This window comes from Delphinus delphis, chromosome 6 (assembly GCF_949987515.2).
Source record: "Delphinus delphis chromosome 6, mDelDel1.2, whole genome shotgun sequence".
Lineage (NCBI taxonomy): Eukaryota > Metazoa > Chordata > Mammalia > Artiodactyla > Delphinidae > Delphinus > Delphinus delphis.
In genome coordinates, this window is record NC_082688.1 from 28,017,993 (window position 1) to 28,040,438 (window position 22,446).

General features: G+C 44.1%; 1 protein-coding gene across 4 annotated transcripts in view; it reads left to right on the forward strand.

Annotated features, from left to right (window-relative positions):
• Positions 1–22,446, forward strand: part of ABCA1 (ATP binding cassette subfamily A member 1) — a 135,922-nt gene that overhangs the window by 64,871 nt on the left and 48,605 nt on the right. For all 4 annotated transcript variants that reach the window (XM_060014401.1, XM_060014400.1, XM_060014403.1 and 1 more), the window contains exons 8-11: positions 12,231–12,323; positions 17,601–17,841; positions 19,588–19,727; positions 20,088–20,204. In XM_060014401.1, the coding sequence (XP_059870384.1) occupies positions 12,231–12,323; positions 17,601–17,841; positions 19,588–19,727; positions 20,088–20,204 (591 nt within the window). The remainder of the gene's footprint in view (positions 1–12,230; positions 12,324–17,600; positions 17,842–19,587; positions 19,728–20,087; positions 20,205–22,446) is intronic.

The window sequence follows — 22,446 nt, forward strand, 5'->3', positions numbered from 1 at the left end:
CGCACGCGTTTCTGTACTAAAAGTGGATTTTGAGGAGAGACATGTTTTGAAACATTTCTCCTCTCTTTCTTTCTTTCTTTTTTTTTTTTTTTGATGTGGCTATTTCTCTCTTTTTCAGCCAAAGTATTCTGACACTTTCTCCTGGGTCTCCTTCAGTTCCCTGATGACCACTTGGACCTCAGTATTTTGACAGAAGTGGGGAAGTGTGGCAGAGTAGAAAGGGTGTAGGCCTGGGGTCATCTGCATCTGGGTTCAAATTCTGCCTCAGCATTTTACCAGCTGTGGGACCTCGGATACATTAGATTCTGTAAGCCTCAGATAACGAGGCTTTTACCTACAGGTAACGTAGTTTACCCTTGGTTGTGACTATTGCTCAGGTATATGAAGAGCCTGGCATAAGGCCTGGCACACATTAGATGCTCAATAAATAGAAGTTAATAATTTAATTGATATGAGTAATATAAATTATATGCTGAAAGCAGTGGCTGGTAAGGAAGAAATTTTCTTTTATAAATCAGTGTTAGAAGTCAGTCATATACCAAGCAAAGTAATCCTGAAGAATATTTCAGTGAAAAATTGCATTCTTTGCTTAGGTATTGCCAAGGCTTCTTATCCTGTAGATTATTTGTTTATGCCTTGGTTATACCTTGCATAAAATGAAGGTATGAATTTTGCATATCAAGGTGTTCACAGGGCTGTATTCCTTTTTGGAGGCTCTGAACATGAATCTGTTTCTGAACTCATTCGGATTGGTAGCTGATTTCAGTTCCTTGAAGTTGTAGGACTGAGGTCCCTGTTTTCTTCCTGGATGTCAGCTGGGGGCTGGTCTTTACTCATAGAGGCTGCCAGCATTCCTTCTCGTGCTTTTCACATGGTCCCTCCCCAGCCACAGTGGTTTGAGCCCCTCTCATGCTTTAAATCTGATTTTTCCTTCTGCTACATCTCTCTGCTTCCAGCCTGAAAGTTTTTTGCTTTTAAGGGCTCATGTGATTAGACTGAACCCATCCAGATAATCTAGGATAATCTCCCTATTTTAACATTCATTACTTTTTACATCTGTAAAGTACTTTTTACCAGGTGAAGTAACTGATTGACAGATTCCAGAGATTAGGGTGTGGACTGCTTTGGGGAGGGCATTTGTTCTGCCATAACTGCCTTTGGATTGGAACATATATTGGAACAATGTTTCATTCTGTCTTTGAAGTGTTTCTCCAGTGCCCTTGGCTTTTTTTTATTAGTCCCGTTTCAGCCCTGTGTACTTTTTTGCTCATATTCTGAGAGTGATTCTAAAGTACAGTAGACGCTACTCATTAAGGTTTGTAATGCACAAACCAAAGAGCAGTGGCTTTGGGAAGCAGAGCATCTCTGAACAAGGCGTGAGACATTCATCAACAGAACCAACGCATATTTACTGTCTGTCTACTTTGTACCAGGTACTGTTCTAAGGCACTGAAGGTTCAGCCATGAACAACGCAGACAAGGTCCACGTGGAGCTTTCATTCCATTGGGCACTGAGAACCAGCTTTAAGGCTGAGACTGGAAACTTGAGGAATTCTTCCTAAGTTCTGGGTTCTGTAAAGTGAGGGCTGCCCTTCCAGCAGCTGCCTGACAACAGTCTTGTCTCATATGGGACACTGTGAGCCCTAGTGAAAGTCTGTGTGGTTAAGTAGGCTTGGGCTCTAGTCCTGTCTGTGATGCGAAGATGGTGTCTGGTTTTTTTTTTGTTAGTTTTGTTTTTTTGCGGTACGCGGGCCTCTCACCGTTGTGGCCTCTCCCGTTGTGGAGCACAGGCTCCGGAAGCACAGGCTCAGCGGCCATGGATCACGGGCCCAGCCGCTCCGCGGCGTGTGGGATCTTCCTGGACCGGGGCATAAACCCATGTCCCCTGCATCGGCAGGTGGACTCTCAACCACTGCGCCACCAGGGAAGCCCGGTGTCTGGTTTTTGAGGTGAGGAAAACGGTGTCTGATTCGAGTTAGCAAGGACAGGCATGCAGATTGACCTCCATCTTAGACACTGCACGACCATGTGGCTAAACTGCCTTGACTTATACTTTCATCCAAAAAGGAGAAGTTCTATCTCCATGGAACAAAGTGTTCTGTTCCTGTATCTTCCGATGTGTGTAACACATTCTTGCAGAGGCGGAACTCAGTTCATAGGGCAAAGGAGTTAAGGTGAGTGGTGCTCTGAGGCGCCCAGAGGATTAGTGGGCTCACAGCTGGACTGCACAAGGATCGAAGGAGCAGGTGGAGGAGGAGTGAAGAGTTATCCTTGTCTTGAAGGGTCTTTGACTTGATGAGTTGAATATGAAACAGAATCTGAATTTGAATGACCTTTGAAGCAGCACTCACACCAGTCCATCCCCCACCCTCCTAATGTGCTCTTCCCTTTGCTTTTCATTTTTCTTCCATATTTATTGGACACCTAGTTATTATGTGCCAGGAACTGTGCTGGACACTGAGTTGAAATAAAACACCAGCTCAGAAATTAAAGTCAAATTGACTTTGCTAGGTTATTGCATTTTTTATTTTAAGTTTCAGTCTATTACAACTTAGTTAAACTAAGTTTTTGGTGGGGCACATGCTGCAGCATATGTAGAAATATAATGTGTATTATAGAATGTAGGAATATAATGTTGTACATGTGAAATTTATATAATGTTATAAACCATTGTTACCTCAATTTAAAAAAGAAAAAAATAAAATTCATGTGGAAGGAAAAACCTAGTGAGGATAGAAAGAATATAATGAAGTCATTTATTAGGTCCAGAAAAGATGGCACAGTGGACTTGATCATTCTCAGGCCAGTGCCCCAGACTGTCATGCTTTTAGGAAATGTTTCAATGTTGTGATTAACACATTTTGCAGAAATGGGTAGGAGCTTTTGAGTAATACTCATTTGTCTATTCTTCCATTAATGATAGTACAGTATCTAGCTGTGATCTAAAAATATTGAATAATACATGAATTCCTGTTAGCTTAACACAGAACATACAGTCTTCACCAAAGGTTTTATTTTCCCTCTTTTTCCCCATTTGCCTTCATACAAGAAAATCTTGCCCCCTGTGGTCAATGGGGACCTGTATGAATTCATAGCCAAGGGAATGTTTTTGGTTAAGAAAAATAGTAGGAGGAATTCCAAACTGTGAATGGCTTACCAGAGCTCTTTGGAAATACTATTGGCAAGTTTTGTCTGCCTTTGTCAAGTAAGTATGAGCCGGAGACCTCAGTTAACAGTAGGTACAGGCACATGGTTCTCAGACTTCATCGTGTGGCCTCATTTTAAGGCATATTGGCTGGGGTTAATTTTGTTCAAGGAAGTTAAACATCTTTCAGATCTGATAAGTACTCAAGCCAACTTATATTCTTACCCTTCCTTCATTCCTGCCAATCTCCTTTCCTCCTCCCTCTCTCTCTTATCTTTCATCGAATTAAAAAGAAAGTTATGAAATAGTTCAAATATATAAAAAGGTACAGAAATAACATAAAGAACACTCATGTACCAACATCCATCATTTTATTATGCCTGCTTTAGATTCTTTTCAAGAAAGAAAACACTACAGATACAGTTTATGTCACCTGTGTATCCCCCTCTTTCCTCAAAGATAACCGTTATCCTGGAGTGGCATATTTTTATGCAACCATATATATATTTGCATTCTGTTAATAACAGTATAGGGTATTGGTTTGCATGTGTTCATATTGTATAGGTGTGCATGTTGATTTGCAACTTGTCTTTTTCACTCAACGTTATGTTCTTGAGATTTATCAATGTTGATAAATGTGGCATCTGGTTCGTTTTAACTGCTGCATGGTATTCCATTTTTATTCTAAAAAAATTTTTTTAAATTTCTTCTTCCAGTCTTTGGCTTGTTTTTTCCCATTGCTGATGGTATCTTTTTGCACATAGTTTTTACTTTCAGAAGTTGAAGTCGTTAGTTCCCATTTTTGGTTTGGACTTCTGTATTTTAAGAAGGCCTTCCCTACCTTAGGTTCATAAGTACATTTTCTCCTCTATATCTTTTAAACTTTCATTTTTAGTTTTAGCTTTTCAATATACCAAGAATTTAATTTTGTATAGTGGTATGAGATGGAAAAATTACTGTCTTTTTTTTTTTAACATCTTTATTGGAGTATAATTACTTTACAGTGTTGTTAGTTTCTGCTCTATAACAAAGTGAATCAGCTATATGTATATATATATATCCCCATATCCCCTCCTTCTTGCACCTCCCTCCCCCACTTGCTATCCCAAGCTGATCTCCCTGTGCTATGTGGCTGCTTCCCACTAGCTATCTGTTTTACATTTGGTAGTATATATATGTCAGTGCTACTCTCTCACTTCATCCCAGCTTACCCTTCCCCCTCCCCCTGTCCTCAAGTCCATTCTCTATGTCTGCATCTTTATTCCTGTACTGCCCCTAGGTTCATCAGAACCATTTTTTTTTTCAGATTCCATATATATGTGTTAGCATATGGTATTTGTTTTTCTCTTTCTGACTTACTTCACTCTGTATGACAGACTCTAGGTCCATCCAACTCACTACAAATAACTCAATTTTGTTTCTTTTTATGGCTAATATTCCATTGTATATATGTGCCACATCTTCTTTATCCATTCATCTGTTGATGGACACTTAGGTTGCTTCCATTTCCTGGCTATTGTAAATAGTGCTACAGTGAACGTTGTGGTTCATGTTTCTTTTTGAATTATGGTTTTCTCAGGGTATATGCCCTGTAGTGGGATTGCTGGGTCATATGGTAGTTCTATTTTTAGTTTTTGAAGGAAACTGCATACTGTTCTCCATAGTGGCTGATCTGATCTTTATGATTTCTTTCCTTCTGCTAACTTTGGGGTTTTTTGTTCTTCTTTCTCTAATTGCTTTAGGTGTAAGGTTAGGTTGTTTATTTGAGATTTTTCTTGTTTCTTGAGGTAGGATTGTATTGCTATAAAATTCCCTCTTAGAACTGCTTTTGCTGCATCCCATAGGTTTTGGGTCGTCATGTTTTCATTGTCATTCATTTCTAGGTATTTTTTGATTTCCTTTTGATTTCTTCAGTGATCTCTTGGTTATTTAGTAGCATATTGTTTAGCCTCCATGTGTTTGTGTTTTTTACAGTTTTTTTCCTGTAATTGATATCTAGTCTCATAGCGTTGTGGTCAGAAAAGATACTTGATACGATTTCAATTTTCTTAAATTTACCGAGGCTTGATTTGTAATCCAAGATACGATCTATCCTGGAGAATGTTCCATGTGCACTTGAGAAGAAAGTGTATTCTGTTGTTTTTGGATGGAATGTCCTAAAAATATCAGTTAAGTCTATCTGGTCTCATGTGTCATTTAAAGCTTGTGTTTCCTTATTTATTTTCATTTTGGGTGATCTGTCCATTGGTGAAAGTGGGGTGTTAAAGTCCCCTACTATGATTGTGTTAGTATTGATTTCCCCTTTTATGGCTGTTAGCATTTGCCTTATGTATTGAGGTGCTCCTATGTTGGGTGCATAAATGTTTACAATTGTTATATCTTCTTCTTGGATTGATCCCTTGATCATTATGTAGTGTCCTTCTTTGTCTCTTGTAATAGTCTTTGTTTTAAAATCTATTTTGTCTGATTTGAGAATTGCTACTGCAGCTTTCTTTTGATTTCCATTTGCATGGAATATCTTTTTCCATCCCCTCACTTTCAGTCTGTATGTGTCCCTAGGTCTGAAGTGGGTCTCTTGTAGACAGCATATATATGGCTCTTGTTTTTGTATCCATTCAGCCAGACTTTGTCTTTTGCTTGGAACATTTAATCCATTTACATTTAAGGTAGGTGATTATTGATATGTATGTTCCTATTACCATTTTCTTAATTGTTTTGCATTTGTTTTTGTAGGTCTTTTCCTTCCCTTGTGTTTCCTGCCTAGAGAAGTTCCTTTAGCATTTGTTGTAAAGCTGGTTTGGTGGTGCTGAATTCTTAGCTTTTGCTTGTCTGTAAAGGTTTTGATTTCTCCATCAAATCTGAATGAGATCCTTGCTGCGTAGAGTAATCTTGGTTGTAGGTTTTCCCCTTTCATCACTTTAAATACGTCCTGCCACTCCCTTCTGGCTTGCAGAATTTCTGCTGAAAGATTAGCTGTTAACCTTATGGGGATTCCCTTGTATGGTATTTGTTGCTTTTCCCTTGCTGCTTTTAATATTTTTTCTTTGTATTTAATTTTTGATAGTTTGACTAATATGTGTCTTGGCATGTTTCCTCTTGGATTTATCCTGTATGGGACTCTCTGTGCTTCCTGGGCTTGATTGACTGTTTCCTTTCCCATGTTAGGGAAGTTTTCAACTATCATCTCTTCAGATTTTTTCTCAGACCCTTTTTTTTTCTCTTCTTCTTCTGGGACCCCTATAATTCGAATGTTGATGCATATAATGTTGTCCCAGAGGTCTCTGAGACTGTCCTCAATTCCTTTCATTCTTTATTCTGCTGTGTGGCAGTTATTTCCACTATTTTATCTTGCAGGTCGTTTATCCGTTCTTCTGTCTCAGTTATTCTACTATTGATTCCTTCTAGAGAATTTTTAAATTTCATTTATTGTGTTGTTTATCATTGTTTGTTTGCTCTTCAGTTCTTCTAGGTCCTTGTTAGACGTTTCTTGTATTTTCTTCATTCTATTTCCAAGATTTTGGATCATCTTTATTATCATTACTCCGAATTCTTTTTCAGGTAGACTGCCTATTTCCTCTTCATTTGTTTGGTCTGGTGGGTTTTTACCTTGCTCCTTCATCTGTTGTGTATTTCTCTGTCCTCTCATTTTGTTTAACTTACTGTGTTTGGGGTCTCTTTTTTGCAGGCTGCAGGTTCATAGTTCCTGTTATTTTTGGTGTCTGCCCCCAGTGGGTGAGGTTGGTTCAGTGGCTTGTGGAGGGGACTGGTGCCTGTGCTCTGGTGGGTGATGGTGGATCTTGTCTTTCTGGTGGGCAGGGCCGCATTTGGTGGTGTGTTTTGGGGTGTCTGTGAATTTAGTATGACTTTAGGCAGCTTCTCTGCTAATGGGTGGAGTTGTGTTCCTGTCTTTCTAGTTGTTTGGCATGGGGCATCTAGCACTGGAGTTTGCTGGCCATTGGGTGGACTGGGTCTTAGTGTTAAGATGGAGATCTCTGGGAGAGCTCTCATCGATTGATATTATATGGAGCTGGGAGGTCTCTGTTCCAGTGTCCTGGACTCAGCCCTCCCACCTCGGAGGCTCAGGCTCGACACCCGGCTGGAGCACCAAGACCCTGCCAGCCACACGGCTAGGAAGAAAAGGAAGAAAAAAAAAAAAAAGAACAGCTAGAACCCCAAGCCAAATGGTAAAAGTAAAACTAAACAGAGAAAATCACACAAAGAAACATACACACTCACAAAAAGAGAAAAAAGGCTAAAACAAAATAAAAAAATAATAAAAATAGAAAAAATAATAAAAAAGATAAAAAATTTTTTAAAGTAAAAAAAAAGAAAAAGGAAGAGAGCAATCAAACCAATAAACAAATCCACTAATGATAACAAGCACTAAAAAGTAAACTAAGATAAACATAAAACCAAAACCCAGTCAGACAGGGAAAGCAAACCCCAAGTCTACAGTTGCTCCCAAACTCCACTGCCTATTTTGGGAGCATTCATTGTCTTTTCAGGTATTACAGAGATGCAGGGTTTATCAAGTTGATTGGGGGGATTTAATCCGCTGCTCCTGAGGCTGCACGGAGAAATTTCCCTTTCTCTTTTTTGTTTGCGCAGCTCCTGGGGTTCAGCTTTGGTTTTGGCCCTGCCTTTGCGTATAGGCCACCCTCAGGCGTCTGTTCTCTGCCCAGACAGGAGGGGATTAAAGCAGCAGCTGATTAGGGGTCTCTTGCTCACTCAGGCCAGGGAAAGGGAGGGGTACGGTAGTCATAATTGGAATGGAGGGTGAACCTGTGACACGTGCACAGCAGAGGCCGGCGTGATGTTGCAGAAGCCTGAGGCGCGCCATGTGTTCTCCCGGGGAATTTGCCCCTGGGTCACGGGACCCTGGCAGTGGTGTGCTGCACAGGCTCCTGGGGGGGTATGGGTAGTGACCTGCGCTTGCACACAGGATTCTGAGTGGCAGTGGCGGCAGCGTTAGCGGTTCATGCCCATCTCTGGGGTCTGAGCTGATAGCCGTGGCTTGTGCCTGTCTCTGGAGCTCGCTTAGGTGGTGCCCTGCCTTCTGTGGGCACACGGAGCAGGAATCCCCTCTCCTCACACACCTGGAAACAATGCTGTGTTGCCTCTCCAGCAGGTCCAGAGTTTTCCCCAGACTCCCTCCTGGCTATCTGTGGCACACTAGCCCCCTTCAGGCTGTCTTCACATAGCCAACCTCAGTCCTCTCCCTGGGGTCTGACCTCCAAAGCCTGAGCCTCAGCTCCCAGCCCCTACCCGCCCCAGAGGGTGAGCAAACCAAAAAATTACTATCTTATATGAGTAACTACTTGTCTCAGCAGCACTGGTTGAATAGCCCATCCTTTTCCCATTAATTTGTAATATTAAATCTGATTTACATCAGTCTCCTCTCTGTATTTTATAGTGTCCAAGCACAAAAAAGTGAAATGAAGTCTTGAGCAAAATACCTGGATAATGTAAGATTTAAACTTGATGTTGAATTTGAATTGTGTGTGTTTTTAACCCTGTGATGTCAACCCACACCTATATGTGTAACTCCAATCAGCACTCCTTTGAAAATGGAAATTAGTTTGTACTGATTACAGGTTGCCAATACTTATGTTAATGAATTCTGAGCATTTAATCTCAAACAATGATTAGTATAAAAAGGATCCAAAAAAATGGAATTGACTATTCTAGTTATGACTTATGGATGGGTTTAGCCAGTGTTTTTCTTTTTGAGACCAAAACCTGAATCAGTCAATTAAACAAACAAACCAAAGTTCAGTCTATTGACAACAAGTTCGTATAGTAAGATACGGTATTGTGTGGAGTTTGAATATCTAAAGGTCTGAAATCCACAGTAAATGTAATGAGGTCTTTATGTTTATGTCCATGGTTAACTATATTCATGGGTGAGACAGCCATTGCAGTAAGGCCTGCTGTGTGTGTGGAGTTTTGCTGAATTGTGTAGCTTCTAAAACAAGAAGAATAAGCTTGCTCCAAAGTTAAGACACTTAAATGGAAAAACCCTAAGGAAAAATCATTACCCAATGAAGATTTAAATTCATTCAGATGGGGAAGACATATTCTCAAAACAACATGAACTGCTCATTGATTTGTCTCCTTCAGGGGAATGCTTGCTAGTGGGGACAACCGGCCAGTGTTGGGTCTGGGGGTTTAGAGAGCTAGCCTTTTGCACTTGGTGACTTGTGTAAACAATTGGTGTGACGTACCTGGCCGCAGATGCGTTTGGCACTATCTTGGATCCCACGCAAGGCCAGGTAAACTGATGGGCTTCTTGTCACTGCTTCACAATCTGAAGTAGACAGCATCGTGTGGACCAGATATAGAATGCACAAACAGCCACACTCGTGCAAAGAATACTGTGAAAAAGAGGTGTGAATATTGTCCAGGTGCTGTGCCTCAGTGGTTCTCAAACTTCAGCGTGCAAAGAATTTCCTAAGGATTTGTGGGTCTTACGTCTAGCTTTTCACTCAGGTCTCGGGGGCTGGGCATCGGCACGCCTGACAAGCACCTCAGGTGGTTCTGATGAGAGTTCCTGAAACCACACTGTGTTGGTGAAACCTGGTTATTCTCAATCCTCTGGCATGATTTAGGTTGTATTCAAGTGCAATTGGTTTTTAATTTAATATTTTCTTTTAATCAACTCATTTGTTTTGTATAAAGAAAAGGAAACTGAATTACTCCTATAAAAGTAAAATCAGTATCACTTGCTGTACATAGAGGGTACACATGACTATACATTAAGATAAAGATGTGTGTATGTGTATATATATACATAATCATAGGTAATGATTTTGCTTTAGGTTTTTCCATTTAAATGTCAAGTTTGGGGAAAGTTCTGTGTATATGGTATAAATATATACCAATATAAGTATATCTGTCATCCACTTAATATTATCTTTTGTTTCTCAGTTTGGCAAACACTAAGAAAAAGGGTTATAGGGGAGAGAGAAGCATTTGCCCCAGGCCGTCAGGAATTAAGGATGAGGATGTCTTGGTTTTGTGCTGAGGACCATTTATAATTTTAGAAATAGCACACTGGAGTGTGGCAGGTATTCTTGCCTCGAGCTGACAACTCTAGCTGTCTGCCTCGTGGAGAAGGGCACCTCGACAAGAGGAAAAGTTCACCCAGAGACAGACAGAAGGGAGGGTGCACGTCCCTTCAAGAACTGGAAAACCCTGTGTGCAGAGGACTAGCCCTTCTGTTTTGGTAGTAAACTTTGGAGGAAGGGAAGAGAAAGGCAAGGATGGAATTGTTTATTATTATACGGACCTGCGGTGTGCCAGGCACTGTGCAGGGGCTTGCACATGGCCTCTGGTTTAATGTTTTGAAGGCGCTGTGACACGTGCACATTATCGTGTATTCTGCTGTGGAGTTGAGGAAGTGGAGGCATGGGGAGTTGAAGCCACTTGCCCAGGGTTCTGTAGTCACTCCGGGTCACCCTAGAGTGATACGACTCTTATTTCAATGCAGACTTGAAAAAGAAATGCATTAACTACCACATTTTAAGTTTTAAATGTTTACATTAATGTAATTTAGCATTTTTTGTTTTGCTGTGCAATCCTGAACATGTATCCTCATGTGAGCCTCATGGTAAGCACAGAAACAGTTTTTACCTCCTATGTCTTCCAATTATGACCTCTTGTTATGTAAAAACTTTTCCTTATCAAGGTCTCTGTAAGTTCAACTTTTAGTGTGGTAGCCCTCAGGTGGTAATGTGAACCTGAAGAGAGAAAGAAAAAGCAAACAAAAAGCCCCCCACCTGTTTTCGCTCATAATTACTTCATGGAAGGAATGATCATTAACACAGCCTGCGAGTTGTGTCACAGAGACCTACCTGAGTGTAGCATTTCAAGGAAAGCATGGGCCCATCAGAGGACTGGGAGTGTGGGAAGGCTGGTCTCTGGGGAGTGAGCCATTCTAGAAGAGCTCATGAATCAGGCTGGATGAAATCTTCCAGAGAACCTTTAGACAGATTTTATCAGAAATGTACATTTGGGATTATGCTAGGATATTATGATGAGATCATGATACTAACTTAACCTTCTGCATTTGGAGTTCTTTTTAAAGGGAAACATCCCAGGCTGCTCTTTCCCAGAGATAATGATGAGCTCCATCTGCTTTCAGCCATCTTCCATGCAGGCTGCCTTATGATTTCACAGCAGTCTCTGATATATGACAAATATCAAAATGGTTCAGCCTTCTCTAGATTTCTGAGGGTCTGATATTGAATAAAATGATGCCCGTAGAAGCAACAAGGAAAGATGGGTTTTCCCCTGGAGATTTTTTTCCCCCTATTTGACAAATAGGAGTGATGAAACTGACCCTGTGTCTGTTTTTCTTTGGAAGCCTGAAAACTCAGAAGCAGTTCTGGCCTCAGAGCCTGTGCATCATTGCTCTATTTCTCCTCTAGCTTAGGCTTTCTGCCCTAACCTAGCTTTTCCTTGGGCCTCAATTATTTGCTTATATTTGCCATGCAGCTAGGTGACATATTACAATTTGACTCAAACTAGACATAAACACAAGTATTTTTAAATTATTTTAAATTAATTTTAATATATTAAAAATAAGTAAATTTCCAGTGTTAGAAACAGTGCTGACTTGAGTGGAATGAAAGAGAATTCCTTCTTTCCATACTTTTGGCAACTTTATACTGTCTTCGTTTTTTGTGAGCCATCACACACTTGTTTCTCAAGGCCATTCCCATGTTGTCTTTCTTGCAGAATCATAGACAGAGTTGGGAATTTATGGTCAACTTTGCCTTGGTCACACACACACACACACACACACACACACACACACACACGAGATATTTTTATCTCTTGCATATCAACTAGTTTAAAATACCCTTTAAAAGCATCCATCAAAGAATTAGTAATTCTTACCTGAGATGAACAACCTGCAAACATACAGTTAGAATAACTTTAGTGCCTTATTTTGATTAGGAGTGGGTTTCTTGTGTTTTAAACTCAAGATTGTGAATAGTTTTAATTCACTTATTTATTTTTAAATACAGATTTCAGGTTTACATTGAGTTTAGAAACAAAGGATTTTTTTTTCTCATTGCAGACAGAACTAAACTCCACATCTCCCTTCCCCAGCAAGGAGCTGGCTGAAGCCACAAAAGCTTTGCTGGATAGTCTTGGGATTGTGGCTCAAGAGGTAAGTCGTTTCTTTTTCAGCCCCACAAGGCAGATCATCCGCTATCACTTCTTTCCACCCTGAGTTTGGCTCAGAGGGTCTTTTTGACTTGAATATCATAGGAAATGTAAAATCAGCTTTATACCTGTGATCTTAAAATTACCTGATTTGATCTCCTTACTTTAGAGATGAAGAAACCAAGACTCATAGATGTCTCAAGGTTAATTAGCTAGGGGCTGAAGGCCTGATATCTAGCCTAGAACTTTCTCTCATAATTACTCTTGGCCCCTAGTTAATGACCCATTTGTAAAGAGGATGATTCCTCCTCATCTTCCGTGTACTGTATTTGTCTTACCAGCAACTTCTCCGTATTTATTTATTTTTTTAAATAAATTTATGTATTTATTTGTGGCCGAGTTGGGTCTTCGTTGCTGTGTGCAGGCTTTCTCTAGTTGTGGCGAGCGGGGGCTACTCTCCATTGCAGCGCGTGGGCTTCTCATTGCAGTGGCTTCTCTTGTTGTGGAGCACGGGCTCCCCATTGCAGTGGCTTCTCTTGTTGCGGAGCACAGACTTGGCATGCGGGCCTCAGCAATTGTGGCTTGCGGGCTCTAGAGTGCAGGCTCAGTAGTTGTGGCTCACAGGCTCAGTTGCTCCGTGGCATGTGGGATCTTCCCGGACCAGGGTTCAAACCCGTGTCCTCCGCATTGGCAGGCGGACTCTCAACCACTGCGCCATCAGGGAAGCCCATCCTTATTTCTTTTTCAGTAGCAAAGCAAGACAGTCTTTTTACCAAAACATTTGTTTGCTGTCTGAAGGGAAGAACATGGTACCCCTAATTCAGATCTTTCCCTTGTCAATATCTGGGCCCTGAGTTCAACTATGGGAATGTAGTCTCCTGATAAAAGTTGAGCTTACCTTTCGGGTCCACATGTTTACAAGCGTATTAGAATAACCTTTGTCACAGGATCAGGGGGCCTAACTTACAAAAAGCAATTAGCCATTCCTCTGCCTCCCAGTCAGCATGTGCTCACCTTTCTGACACCCAGCCTTGTTTCACATTAGACTTGGAAAGGGGGAACCATTTGGAGCCAGGTGTGTAAAGAGCTAAGCTTGAGGGATGGTGGTCAGAAACCATGCAGGCCTTAATGTTTAAGACACTGGGTAGGAATAATTCATGGTGAAATTCTCTCAGACTTGGTCCAGTCTTATTATGAGTTGCTTCTCTAAGTCATTTTTTGGGGTTTGTATCATTTTTCTCAAATATCAAAGCTCACTTTATGTCTCCTAAGAATAAAGGCTTGCGTGGTCACTATGGGAAATGCAGAACGTTTGGAAAATAGAGAAAACACCGAGATTCAATGCTGTTGATTTATTAGTGTTTTGCTTTGGGGTCTGTTCTGTTTTTCAATTCTGCTCATGTGTGTCTGACTGGAGAGGCGTGGCTTTTGGGTCACTTTCAGGAGGAGAAGCCCTGTTCCAGGCTGCCATCTGGTCTTCCGGTTATGAACGCTGGTGACCGCTCTGTAGGTGGAGAAGCTGGGTCTCCCAGGGTTCTTCCAGGAGGCAGAATGAGAAACAGAACCTGCCCTGCAAGTCATTTCTCCTGGGCCCCGTTAGCTGACACTGATATGCCCCGTACTGCTCTGCAGGTCCCTGCCAGCCTTAGGGAAAGCAAAGCAGGGACTCTAACATGGGAGGCTGCCTCTAAGCTCGCGGTCTGGTTGCAGCTGTTTCCTCTTACGTCACTGGCCTGCCTTTTGTCTGGGGTAAAAAGAAAAATTGAAAGCATGTGATGCTCATGTGGTAGAACCTCTCCAACTGAACAATATACATTTTTCCTGGCAGCTGCTTCCTTGTGCCCTGCTTGTTCCCTGGTCCTGGACGGCAAGGGCCACCCGCTCCTCTCAATGGAAGACTAAGTCAAGTCACTTTTGCCATGAGTGACTCGTTATCTAACTTGCCGTTTCCCTGGGACAAATGGGAGGAGATAAATAAATAAGTGCACTTGTTGATCTGCTCCATGTTTGGAAAGAAAGTTGGTTGTTTGACCAAAGCACAACCCTTAAGAGGAAACTAAGGGAGAAGGGAGCTAAGCTGCCCTGGTTCATGCAGTTTCACCCAATTTCCCTGTGTAATCCACATGACAGATGTGAGTGGGTCCTACTGTGCCCATTTTACAGGTGACACTGAGGCTCAGAAGAGCTAGACAACTTGCCCACAGTCACCTAGTAAGTTAATTGGCAAAACTGGGATTCGAACCCAGGACTGTTGGCCTCGAAAGCCCATGTTCTTGCTACTGAAGCCCACTTTTTGTCTGAACCCTGATGGTAACTGGAATAAATAAAATAATAGATAAATAAATAGATAATAAATAAACAAAGAAATATAATAAAAAGGAGACTCTTCAAAGAAAGAAAATATGGATTAACAGGGCTGGCAGTTGGCTGGGAATGGGGACTTCTGGAGCCAGATGAGTGAGAGCGGACATGAGCATCACATCTCAGTGACGGGAAGGTGAGCCTGGGGAGGCAGGGCAGGAAACAGTGTCTCCGTTATTTGCCCAGCACCCACCAGGTGCCTGCCACAGCCGGGTGCTGGGGACTCAGCAGCGAGTGCACTAACTTCCCTGTTCTCGTGGGACTGACATGGGGCGAGAGACAGGAATAAACAGGTCTGTATATCATGTGACAGCAGGGATGCCTGCCATGAAGAAAAATAAAGCCGGGTAAGAGGCTGGAGGGTGATGAGGTGGTGTCTTAAAGGGGGCTGATTGGTGAAGTCCTCTCTGGTCAGGTGACATCTGAGCCTGAAGGGAATGACACTAGGGCCTCCACTCCAAGCAGGAGGAACCGTAAATCCAAAGACACTGATGTAAGGCACGATGAAGAGATGTATGTAAAGACCAGGGACGAAGTGAGAGAGTGGCATGGACATATATACACTACCAAACGTAAAATAGATAGCTAGTGGGAAGCAGCCGCATAGCACAGGGAGATCAGCTTGGTGACTTGTGACCACCTAGAGGGGTGGGATAGGGAGGCGGGGAGGGAGATGCAAGAGGGAAGAGATATGGGGATATATGTCTATGTATAGCCGATTCACTTTGTTATAAAGCAGAAACTAACACACCATTGTAAAGCAATTATACTGCAATAAAGATGTTAAAAAAATAAAATAAAGATCAGGGAGGAGCCCAGCCTTGGCCAGAGCAAAGAGAGCAAGTGAGAGGGGAGTCGGAGGTAAGGTCACAGCAGGAGGTGAGTGTGGTGCAGGGCTGCCAAGGCTGGGTTTACACTGAGTAAGATGGGAGGCCAGTGGAGGGTCTGGAGCAGGGGCGCCTGGTGTGACCTAGAGGATGAGGGTCGTTTATGGTTCGGCTGTTATGCTAGGAGACTGTGATGGGGGCGAGGGCAGGAGGAGGCCATCGCAGTGGATTGAGAAAGTGAGTCAGCGGTTCTTCACTCCACGGATGTCGATCAAACGCCACCTTCCGTGGGCTGGAGGATGAGCGGCCCCCTTCCCTGTGAGGGGGAGGGCTTCACGGAGGAGGTGTGGAGCGGGATTTGAGGTGCAGAAGAACGAGTAGGAGTTTGCCCCTGAGACAGGTTCCGGGAAGAGCCCAGAGCTTGGAATAACTCAGTCATTTATGGTGCTTCTGTCCAAAGATGTGCTGGCTTTAGGTGGGGAGCAATTTGTCCTTTTGATTGGGGGATGGTGGTGGTGAGAAAGAGAAGTGAGTGGCTTTTGCTGTCGTTTAAAAATCTCTAGGGGGCTTCCCTGGTGGCGCGGTGGTTGGGAGTCCGCCTGCTGATGCAGGGGACACGGGTTCGTGCCCCGGTCCGGGAAGATCCCACATGCCGCGGAGCGGTTGGGCCCGTGAGCCATGGCCACTGAGCCTGCGTGTCCGGAGCCTGTACTGTGCAACGGGAGAGGCCACAACAGTGAGAGGCCCGCATACCGCAAAAAACAGAAAATACAAACAAAAAGATCTCTAGGGCTGTTGCACCCACCAAGGAAAGGAGAGGTGGTCTGACTACTTCTCCCCTCCCCGTCTGTATACCTCATACAGGTGATGAGAAGATAAAGTCAGGAAAAGCGGGCCGCCTAACTGTGTTCTCCCGGTGTTAGATGCTCCCTCTGGAGGAAGGAATCTTTGTGACCTCTGACCGCCTCTGGGGCTCCTGGTTCCCCTTGCAGGCAGAAGGCAAATGTGGGCTCTGTGGCGCCCAGGACCTTGTCACTCACCGGAGCCAGCAGGCTCTGTGAGATGGAAAACTGGGCCCGGGGGCAAGTGCAGGGTTCCGCATCCACTCCCCTCTGCTCACCACGCCTCAGGCCTCCAGGCGGTGAGGACAAGCAGTGACATGTCAAGGAATGTAGGGATTTTTTAATGATTTATTGTGAAATGTGTGGAAATACAAAGTGCTCTATAAATATTGAATTATAAGAGCCACTGGGCCAAGAAGTCCGCACAGTGCTGGAGTACGTTGGTGTGTGAGACAAAGAGCTGGTCATCTGGGTCTTCCGGCAGGCACTGTTCTGTGTTGGGCCCTCTCTGGGACGTCAGATATCGTGTGATTTTCTCCTCGCCTCACTGTTTTAGCTTCATCATCTTGATGGGAAGTTGGGCCCTCAGAGAAGTGACTTTCTGAAAGCTGTGAGCTAATGAGAGACATAAGTGGGATTCAAACTCGGTCCCCCACCATGCGCTCTTTCCATTGCCCGACACTCAGCTGAGACGAGGATGGGGACTTCACACACAGCACCTCTTCTGCCCGGGGGCAGAGGGCCCCTCAGTTTCCACACTGAGGTTTGAGGTGTTTTAGAAATGAGGCAGTGACCGAGGGTGTGAGCGGTTCCTGACGTACGCCTATGAACACATAGTCATTCAGAGAAAGCATCCTCTTCTGTAAACTCAGTGATCATCCGAATGAGATAAAGCCCGTCACCTGGGGCTCCCCTAACTGCTAAGTGGTGCTTCTCAGTCTCTAATGTGTCTAGGAGTCACCTGGGCACCACGTGAAAATGCAGATTTGAACTGTAGATAGATAGACCAGAATCTGCACCTCAAACGGCCTCTCCGATGACGCCGATGCCCCTGGTGCCTGGACCACAGAGGAGTAGCAAGGCTCTGACAATCCCATCACAGAGCGATGCCCCTCTGAAAGGTGACATCAGACAAGATATGTTCTGGGCTGAGGCTTTGGCGAGGTCAAGACATTAACCTGTTCATTCCTATTCTGTGTCTTCAACCTGCCCCGCGCTTCCCTCTGCTTTTCCTCCTGATCTGTCCACCAGCTCTTCAGCATGAGGAGCTGGACTGACATGCGGCAGGAGGTGATGTTTCTGACCAACGCGAACAGCTCCAGCTCCCCCACCCAGATCTACCAGGCCGTGTCCCGCATCGTCTGCGGCCATCCCGAGGGTGGGGGCCTGAAGATAAAGTCCCTTAACTGGTATGAGGACAACAACTACAAAGCCCTCTTTGGAGGCAACGGCACTGAGGACGATGCTGGCACCTTCTATGACAATTCTACCAGTGAGTGTCCGTGCAGTCCCAAGCCCCGGGCCCAGCCCACCTCGGTCCCAGGCTCAGCCCCGCGGCCCCTGTGGCACCTGCTTCCTCGTGCTTATCCTCACCCTATGTAGCAGTGGTGGGTGTTTGTTTACCTGTCTGTTTGCCCCGCAGACTGAGCTCCTAGAGGAGGGAATCTTAATCAGGGAACTGTCCCCACTTGTGTGAACGGGGCCTGGCACATCCCAGGCGTACAGTGTGTTTATCAAGTGAATGGATGACTGAAAGCCAATCTCCTCAGTTTTCTGGGGGATGTCGGAGGGTGGTTCCCAAAGTGATCGAGTATCTTCTCCTTCTTCTCCCCCTCTCCCTTGCCCCTCCCCCTCCCCTCCCTCTCCTTGAGGTATGCTTTACAATAAAGACTTAACAACAACAACAACAATAATAAAAGGGAACATTTAGGGAACATTTCCTATGTACTATGCATTTTATTTAACTTATCTCATTTGACCCTTACAATAACCCTGCGAGGAAGGTTTTATAACCCCACATTTTATAGGCTCAGAGAGGTTCAGCGACTTGGTCAAAGCCACACCATAGCTAATCGGCAAGAGCCAGGATTAAGCCAGATCTGCCTGGCTCCATGCTTTTTTTCGGTAAACCACGTGACCTCCAAAATACCTGTTCATGGTGGTGTGTGTGCCATCAGACCGGGACATGTGATCTGCTGTTTGTGGTCCTTAGCTGCAAGGTGGCATTGAAGAACCTTGTAACTCCATATCTGTTCCCCACACTTGGGCAGTTTTGTGGGGATGTGTGTCCTGTGCCTGGTGGCAGGCAGGAGCCAGTGTTATAGTTTTAGACAGTGGCATCGTTTTCATTGAAAATATGATGCAAGTGAGCCTTTCTCCATTTCTAACTGCAGCTGTGCCTTTCAGACAGAGTGAGGTGGCTTTTTGTGCGTTATTGTGACGCAAGAACCTTTTGTTCTTGTCTGGAGTGAAGCACTCCAGACATGTCAGGTTGCTTTGCGAGCCTGAAGGGAAGGGCACTGTAGGCGGTTTTCTGAAATGCCGTCCCCTCCGCTCCCTCACTTTGTAAGTCAACCCAAGGGAACCTTCATTTTCACAACAGATACAACTGTGAGAAAATTCTCTTGAAAACAAAAATTATCTTTGTAGCATGTAGAGGATACTTAGTATCTAAAAGAACCCAGAATGAAATTTTTTAAAAAATCAGGAATGCTTCTGGATAATCAAACCCTACTGTCTGTTATAAATTTGGACTTTTCAGTTTCGGATGTTTATTACATCCTATTAATTAAAGGGAAATTTAAAATTTCTGCTTGAAAACTAAAGTCTGAATTCAGCTCTTTGTTTCCAATAAAAACAGAGTGGTGAGGACTGGTGCAAGCTATTTAGAGTTATAAAGGATTGTGCATAATAAAAAACATTTTTCCATATTGTCTCGGTTGTGAGTTATCCATCATCAGTGTTACAATGAGCTCTGATTATTTATCAAGCATCGTTCTAGGGGCTGCACAGATAGCATCTCAGTTAATCCTCTCCGCATCTCTGCCAAGTAGATGTTATTAACTTTATTTTTACAGAGGAGCCAACTGAGGCTCAGACAACTGATGTTGTTACATAGCCATTAAGTGGCAGAGCTGAGATTTGAACCCATGACTGACCAGCTGGCTCCAAAGCTCTTGTTAGTTCCTGCAAGTACATGAGCATGCATACAAATATTTGCCTTTCATCCTCTTCATAGCTCCTTATTGCAATGATTTGATGAAGAATCTGGAGTCCAGTCCTCTTTCCCGCATCATATGGAAAGCTCTCAAGCCCCTGCTTGTTGGGAAGATCCTGTATACACCTGACACTCCAGTCACAAAGCAGGTTATGGCTGAGGTAAGCTGCCTGGGCCCAAGAGGCCCTCTACAGAATCCTCCTAGAATTATGGACAAAAATATAAAGGTGGCTTCGGATGGTGTGTGTTGAGTATACTCATGGCTCTTCTGGGATTTCCAGAGTGAGAACCACCAGTTTGACTCAGGCCCAAGCTGACTGTTGAGGGCCAGCTCTCCAGCCTTGGGTATTTGAATCACTGCTGCAGGCAGACACTTCTTGGGAATGGGAAGGACTGGAAAAGGGCTTCTGTGATGGAACATCTTTTCAGGGAGCAGCTGAGTTCTCATGTTTCTGCCTCCCTCTCTCTTTTTTTGTTTTGTTTTTTTTTTTTGCTGCCCCTGGCTCTCCGTTTGACTCCAGGTGAATAAGACCTTCCAGGAACTGGCTGTGTTTCATGATCTGGAAGGCATGTGGCAAGAGCTCAGCCCCAAGATCTGGACCTTCATGGAGAGCAGCCCAGAAATGGACCTTGTCCGGGTGAGTGTCCCTCTGATTACCGGGTACCTGATTGATGCTCCTTACTTTCCCAGAAGTGACTGAGATGAGGATTCTTTACATTGAACCAGTGCAGACGTACTGAGCGTCGCTCAAGCCACAGGCCCATCACTTGGCAGAGCTACAGGTGACGGTGCACAAGTCACACCATTTCATGCACATCGGCATCAATGCGTCTGATAGTCAAAATCAGATTTCCAAGAAACCTAGGGCTGGTATTTGGAGCAAGAGTTTGGTGATTACAGGACCTTGATTATTTTCATTTCTGGCTCTAGAGCCACAGCATCTTACTTAGCCCTACTATGTCCTAGTGGGTCTTGGACAGAGGTGTGTGTGAGCAAAGGTCTGGTCTGACCTGAGATACTCATTCCCCGAGGCACCGTGTGAGTGTTACTGCAGTGTTACTGAGTGTTACTGTTACTGCATGGAGGGGAATTGCACTTAGTGCTTCAGAACCACTTGAAAAGGGATAAATGCTCTAGAGACAATTGGATTCAAAAGCGGAGGAGTCTGAGCATGGAATGTCTCCTTTGCTTGAGCCTGAGTGCCATTTAATCACATCATCCTGCCTTGGGCTGAGTCAGAGAATCATTAGACTATTTCCTCTCTCCATGGTGAGAGAGGCCTCTTCCTTTTTTCCTGCTGCTATTAAGAAGCACAAATGGATTTTGCCAGGTTTCTTTTCTTGACACCTCATTGATCGGAGGGGCAGCTGGGTGTTAGAGGAGGTATCTACCGTGGGAGGCGCTCTCCCAGGCTGAGGACTGTCCCTTAATGTCCCTGGGAGGGATGATATGCAGGTGGTCTTCCAATGAGGGGAAAGCTGGAGTCATCTTTATTGCACTAGTCTTGCAATTTAATTCTTAAATTGGGAGACTTTAAAAACCAAGGGACTTCAGTCAGAAAAACATGAACAATAATTTGTATGGATTGACTGAATACTTCTGACTAATAATGACAACAACAACTTATGCCCTTCAAGGATAGATCTCTGTTGGACTCCAGTCTCTCCTCCAAAAGGGATTCAAGTGGTCCAGCCACAGACAGTGCCATAGACTTAGGTGTGGTCTCAGGTGTCTTCTTCCTGGTCCTCTCCTTAGAATGTACATTTCTACTTGTTGGCCTTCTCTCCTTCTGCGTCTCAGAGGATGGTGAGGGTCCCTGTTGAAGGAACTCCATGAATTTTAGTCTGTAGGCAGAACGATGCTTCCCCTTCTCTTAAATAGACGGTTTGGCTTGGGTGCTTCATCAGCTCATGGGCTCTCAGTTCTTCTGGGACAAGGCGCTTGCCAACATGGCCATGGCACTCATCAGCACTCCTGCTGGAGAACACAGAATGTGTGATAGGAAATGGAGGAGCTGTGGCTGGGAAGAAAAGCATGGCATGTGGTTTGGAGAGCCTTGGGCGTCAAGCTGAGGACCATTACTTTAAGCTCTGGAGCACCATGAAAGGGTGCTAGGCAAGAGGAGCTATTACTCTGGTTTGACAGGTGGATTGAAGAGGGGAAAGGTGGAAGGCAGAGTCCAGGGCAGAGGCTATCCAAGTAGGTGGCCAAGGCATTGGCTGGAGGCAAAGCCTGGTGACTGCTTGATTGTGGAGGGGTGAAAGAGAGGGCAGCTTCAGGATGATTCTTGATTTCTAGCTGGTGGATGGTGGGGATGTCCAACAGGCCAGTGGGTATTGGGGCCTGGAGTGTAGGGGGCTGGTTAGGCTGAGACACCAAATACGGACTCATCAGCCTGCGGGCGGAGGTCGAAGGAACCTCCTCCAGCTGCTTTCTCTTCTCTACTGTTCACTCCACAAGCTTGGGCCACTCAGTCCTCTGTACCCCCTGCAGCCTTGCGTCTGGTACACAAGGCAATGCTTGAGACTTCTGCGTCTGTTGGGGTAGCTCTTTCTTTTTTTTTTTTTTAGCTTTATTGAGGTGTAATTGACAAATTAAAAGTGTATGTATTTAAGGTGTACAACTTGGTGTTTTGATATACGTATGCGTTGTGAAATGATCTCCACAATGGAGCTAAGTAACATGTCCCTCACTTCACATAGTTACCTCTCAGCAAGTGTCAAGTATACAGGACAGTATCATTAACTATAGTTACCACACTGTACATTAGGGCCTCAGAACTCTTTGTACTGCAAAACTGAAACTTCATACCCTTTGACCTCCCTGTTTCCCCCAGCTCACGACAGCTACCATTCTACTCTGTGGTAGCTCTTATCTTC